The sequence below is a fragment of the Tauraco erythrolophus genome, unplaced genomic scaffold (genome assembly GCF_009769465.1).
Source record: "Tauraco erythrolophus isolate bTauEry1 unplaced genomic scaffold, bTauEry1.pri scaffold_40_arrow_ctg1, whole genome shotgun sequence".
NCBI lineage: Eukaryota > Metazoa > Chordata > Aves > Musophagiformes > Musophagidae > Tauraco > Tauraco erythrolophus.
Window position 1 is genome coordinate 693078 of NW_028238614.1, and position 5729 is coordinate 698806.

The 5729-nt window shown below is 48.4% G+C and overlaps 1 protein-coding gene across 1 annotated transcript; it reads left to right on the top strand.

Annotated features, from left to right (window-relative positions):
* The first annotated feature begins 377 nt into the window (after positions 1 to 377).
* On the top strand, positions 378 to 1123 carry LOC104377006 (olfactory receptor 14J1-like). Its single transcript, XM_086630598.1, has one exon. The coding sequence runs from the start codon at positions 515 to 517 to the stop codon at positions 1121 to 1123; it is 609 nt and encodes a 202-aa protein (XP_086486724.1). The 5' UTR covers positions 378 to 514.
* Positions 1124 to 5729: the final 4606 nt, after the last annotated feature.

A 5729-nucleotide genomic window follows, 5' to 3' on the forward strand; every position in this document is an offset into this window, starting at 1 on the left:
CATGGGCAGAGTCCTACTCCTCACAGCACAAACCAGAGAAAGGAAATGCATTTCAGTTTCTGAAAGAGTGAATTTCTAGGAAAAATGGAGTGACTTTGCTCACAAAAGTCTGTCCTAGCATTTCGTTGTCTTTTGCAGTTTTGAACAGTGCCCCCATGCCAAGAAACAGCAAATCTCCAACGGCAGCTCCATCACTGAGTTCCTCCTCCTGGCATTCGCAGACACATGGGAGCTGCAGCTCTTCACCTTCTGGCTCCTCCTGGCCATCTACCTGGCTGCCCTCCTGGGAAATGGCCTCATCATCACCACCATAGCCTGTGACCACCACCTCCACACCCCCATGTACTTCTTCCTCCTCAACCTCTCTCTCCCTCCTTGACCTGGGATCCATCTCCACCACTCTCCCCAAATCCATGGCCTACGGGACACCGGAGACATCTCCTACTTGGGATGTGCTGCCCAGGTCTTTCTGCTTTTCTTCTTGATTGGAGCAGAGTGTGCCATTCTCACCATCATGGTCTACGACTGCTACGTTGCCATCTGCAAACCCCTGCACTACGGGACCCTCCTGGGCAGCAGAGCTTGTGTCCACATGGCAGCAGCTGCCTGGGCCACTGGGTTTCTCAGTGCTGTGCTGCACATGGCCAATACATTTTCACTGCCCCTCTGCCACGGCAATGCCCTGGACCAGTTCTTCTGTGAAATCCCCCAGATCCTCAAGCTCTCCTGCTCACACTCCTACCTCAGGGAAGTTGGGCTTCTTGTGGTTAGTGCCTGCTTAACATTTGGGTGTTTCGTGTTCACTGTGCTCTCCTATGTGCAGATCTTCAGGGCTGTGCTGAGGATCCCCTCTGAGCAGGGACGGCACAAAGCCTTTTCCACGTGCCTCCCTCACCTGGCCGTGGTCTCCCTGTTTGTCAGCACTGGCATTTTTGCCCACCTGAAGCCCCCCTCCATCTCCTCCCCATCCCTGGACCTGGTGGTGTCAGTTCTGTACTCAGTGGTGCCTCCAGCAGTGAACCCCCTCATCTACAGCATGAGGAACCAGGAGCTCAAGGACGCCCTGCGGAAACTCTTTGGATATGTGCTCTTCAGATTAATAATGTGCCTATTATTCCACTAAAGCTTCCACTGTATCTCAGGAAAAGTAAAGACTGACATTTATTCATATGTCTTTATCTTTTCTTTGTGAGTTTCTTTGTTTTTTCATTTTGTTTTATGCCTATTATAATATTACTCTATGCCTTCTTCTTGTTTTTTCTTTAACCACAGACCTCAGGTCCGTATATGGATCCAGGCTCCCTGTGTAGATAAACTAAATAAAGAAACCAATGGAAAATTATTTTTCTCCACTCACATCTCTTCCCATCTGCTCTGGAGCTGGGGTGTGGAATCATACACACAGTTACAGTTGGGGTTTGACCTTGATGATTTAAGCCTGTGTTCTTTCTGAAGTTGGGAAACACCGATAAAGAGGATAGAAAAGAAAAGTGAGTGTGAGCAGCTGGTGCAGGGAGTGTGAGAAGCTGATGTAAGGAGTATGGGAAGATGATATAAGGTGTGTGAGAAATTGATATTTAGCTTAGTAGTGCTGTTTTAGGCATAGCCAATAGTAAAGCTAAACTAGGCGCGTGCACTATTGTTTGTAACCAATCACAGCTGGAAAAGGGGCGCGTGGACACATCGTGGCTGGCGTGGTGATCTATAAAAGCTGCTTGTAAATTGTAATAAAGGTGTCTCTGGTATCACATCTACGGAGTTTGTGCATTCAGTCGCTGCAAATAGCGCCCAGACAGGGACCTGATATTCAAGTCGACTGACGGGCCTTTGAGTCGCGGTGTGTGAGCGAACAGTGACGGAGCCTGGCTGGATGAATCAGCGGAGGAGGCGGCAGGGAGAGCCGAGCAGTCTGGACCGAAATTAACAGCGGGACATGAGAGCTGAAGAGTCTGGACCAGTGACACCTGAAGGACACAAGTGCGCAACCAGGGACGATGGGGAGACACGAAGAATTAGGAAACAAAAGAAAGAAGAAATAAGAACCTAAAGAGAGAAAAAAATAAGCGACAACTGCTTCAACAGGGAGGAGGTAAGCAACTGGGAACGATGGGAAGCACGGCTTTAACAGAACATGTCCGTAGTTAAGGTGTTGACAAAAGTGCTAGAGAAACAGAATGGCACTGTCAACAGCGCTGACTTGATAAAGCTCCTGGTACTCCTGGTTTGGGTGTCAGCCCATGTACCGGAGGCAAACTCTTCAAATACATACATGACAAGGACTTGGGACACTATAGATGTTAAACTTTGGGATGCAGCCACCCGTGGGGATGCTGCCGTGCAGCGACAGCTGACAGCCCGGCGTGCTGTGTTCGAGGCCTTGAAGGGCGCGGAGGGAGAGAGCGAGGGCGAGGGGGCGTCGGCGTCCGCCTCCCCCCGTAGCCCCGGTAGCCCTGGCAGCCCCGCTGGCACCTGCAAAGCCAGCAGTCCCGGCGGCACCAGCAGCCCCATCCCTGCCTCCCCCATGGCCCCACTGGCAGAGGAACTGTGTGGAGCTGCTGGCCTGGAAAAGCCATCATCGAATCCTTTTGATCTGGGGCCCCGAACGAGAGCCAGACTTATTTCTTCCCCCCCCTTCCAACGATGCCGGTACACCGGCGCTCCCGCCAGCCGCGCCGCCCTCGGACCCCCGCGCCACACCGCCCACCGTGCGTGCCCACTCTGCCCATGTGCAGAGCGAGCCGCGGCTGGAGGGACGGAGATGTGTTGTGTGCCCCGCCATGCGGGTTCTATTGCAGGCTAGTGGTCCTCAGTGGGAGGGCGGCGGTTACGGAGCGCGAGCGGCCGGAGCCGTGTCGGCAACAACAACAGCAACAACGAGGGGGGCCATCACAGGGTGGCTGGGTCGTTGTTGCGCCCCCAACCCCACCGCCGCTGCCGCCTCTGGCCCCCTGCGCCGCCGCAGGCCGCACCTGGAGAGCAGCCGTTGGCCGCCGCCCAGGGCCTGGGTTTTACCAAGAGACAGCACATCTAACACATGGATCATCTCCAACAGCATCGCAGGGAATAACTAATCCTCTTCTGTTCCAGCAATTTCAACAGTTAATATCAGCGCTGCAAAACCATAAACGTGCCTATTCCATCGCACACCTGCAGCGCACACCGTGCTGCCAGGGCCTGCAGCAGAAGGGAACAGGCGAGCTGAGCCTCTCACGAGTGCAGCTCTGGTACCAAACTCGCTCATGCAGGCACAGATCTCGCATGACTTCTACCATCAGAATGTTGATGCCATTAGGTGAAAACTTGGCTGTTAAAATATGCTGTTAAAATATGATCATGCCACCAACGGATGGTGTTAATCCTCGTGGTTTACGCTCTCAGGAACTTTGGCATACACCTCTTATCAGACATATGCATTTTTGTCATCATGAGGTATTGAGCATGTTACTGGTATTGCTTACAATCCTACCGGGCAACCAATCATAGAACACACACGGTACTTTGGAAAATATGCTTTTAAAATAAGAAGGGGGAATGATAGGGAAATCTCCCAATGAAACAATAGCTAAAGTGTTATAGGTGTTAAATTTCTTAAATCGATGAAAAGATGATCTAGCTCTGATGGCTAAACATTTTGGGATGAATAAAATGTCACACATCAGTCAAAATCAGGCACAGGCAGGGTTACAGCAAGTGGCTTTCCAACAACTGACTGAATTGGCTATGAGAGCATTAAGACGTGTCCCTGATTTTGGGACAGGGGAGGTTTCTTTTGCTTCCATCCGGCAGGGAGCACAGGAACCTTCTGAACATTTCCTTGATCGGTTACAAAAGGCAGTTCAGAGACAAACAGAAAATCCAGCTGCTGCAGATATCTTGCTATTCCAGTTAGCAGTTGAATATGCTAATGCAGACTGCCAACGAGCTCTTGATCCTATCAGAAATCGGGCAAAAACAATTGCAGATTTATCAAAGGCGTGTCAGAATGTGGGCTCAGAACACTATGAACCAGAGATATTGGCAGCAAAATGTTTCAATTAACAGTAATCACTGACACGTTGGTGCATTTAATTCCTACTGGTGTCTTTGGTCTTATATCACAAGGATTATGTGCACTATTCCTGGGACAATCATCCACCATGAAATCAGGATTGTTTGTACTCCCGAGGGTAAATGTTTCTGAGTATATAAAAAAAAAAATTATAAAATCATGGCATAGACTCCCTCACCACCATGCACTATTCCGGCTGGAGAGAAATAGCACAATTGCTTTTGAAGCTTTGAAGCACCTTATCACCTCCATTGTGTAACATAGCAGTATAGGAACATTTAGTAGTGCAGGTCAACCAAAAATCTTTTGGACAGAAAGTCACAGCTGCACAACCTCCTTTAACAGTAATCATTAATGGGAAGACTTCTTCTGGCCTAGTTGACACAGGGACTGATGTATCTATAATGAAAAAAATCTGACTGGCCGCCCTCTCGGCCTCTGGCACAGCCCTGGCAGCTGTGACCGGAGTAGGCGGAACACAGATCCCACAGCAGAACGCACAGTCCTTGTTAGTAGTAAGCTCAGATAACAGACAAGCTGTTTTGAAACCATATGTTCTTGATGTCCCATATACATTATGAAGTCGGGGTTTGTTGAATCAGTGGAATATGAGGCTAACCTCAAATTTTTAGCACAGGTCACTGATGTCCAGCCCCAACTCAAGCTGGCCTGGTTGACTGGCAAGCCGGTCTAGGTCCATCAGTGGCCATTAAAAGGTAAGCGGCTGGAGTGAGCTCAAAAATTAGTCGATGAACAGCTCAAATTAGGACATATAATTCCCTCCACTGGCCCATGGAATACTCCAATATTTGTTATTCCGAAGAAATCAGGAAAATGGAGATTTATATTAAAAGATTAAACAGCTATTAATGCAATCATTTCACCAATGGGTGCATTACAACCGGGTGTACCAAATTCTACTATGATTCCTGAATGTGGCATTTGATGGTGATTGATTTAAAAGATTGGGGTTTTTTTACTTTTTTACTTTTTTTATTTAGACCCTAACGATTGTCCTAGATTTGCCTTTTCAGTTCCAGTGCTTAACAATGAATGACCCAAGCAACAATATCATTGGATTGTACTGCCTCAAGGAATGATGAATAGTCCAAGTCAATTGGTGGTAGGTGATGCTTTCCATCAGGTCAGACAGCAGATCAAGCTCAGCAGACTGTACGTGCCTGCCCTGACCATCAACGTATTGTGCCTTCAAATGCTCCAGCAAGAGTAAATCCAAGAGGTTTATGTGACGATGAATTATGGCAAACTGATTTTACTTATATTCAATTGTTTTGTTGGTATAAATATGTGCATGTAACTGTTGATATGTTTTCTGCCTTTGTTGTTGCTATTGCTCACACTGAAGAAAACCATGGGAGTACTGAAGAAAATCGGGACAGACAATGGTCCGGTATAGTACCTTTTTACAGGATTGGGCAGTGACTCACACTACTGGTATCACTCATTCGCCTATGGGACAAGCTATTGTTGAACGAATTCGTTTCACGTTAAAACAAATGCGAACTGGACTTAGCTGTGAGTACATAACTGTGAAAAAGGAGCTGGGAGGGTTGTTATTGAACAACATGTTGCAATCTGCAAAAACCGCTGTCAGCCAGCAGAGCATGTACCTGGCAGCCTTGTTGCACGCACTGGCCACGCGTGCAGCAACGCCACGTCA

What these genes read in the sequence shown, in the direction of transcription:
- LOC104377006 (XM_086630598.1), top strand. Translation starts at nt 515, where the DNA reads ATGGTCTACGACTGCTACGTTGCCATCTGCAAACCCCTGCACTACGGG.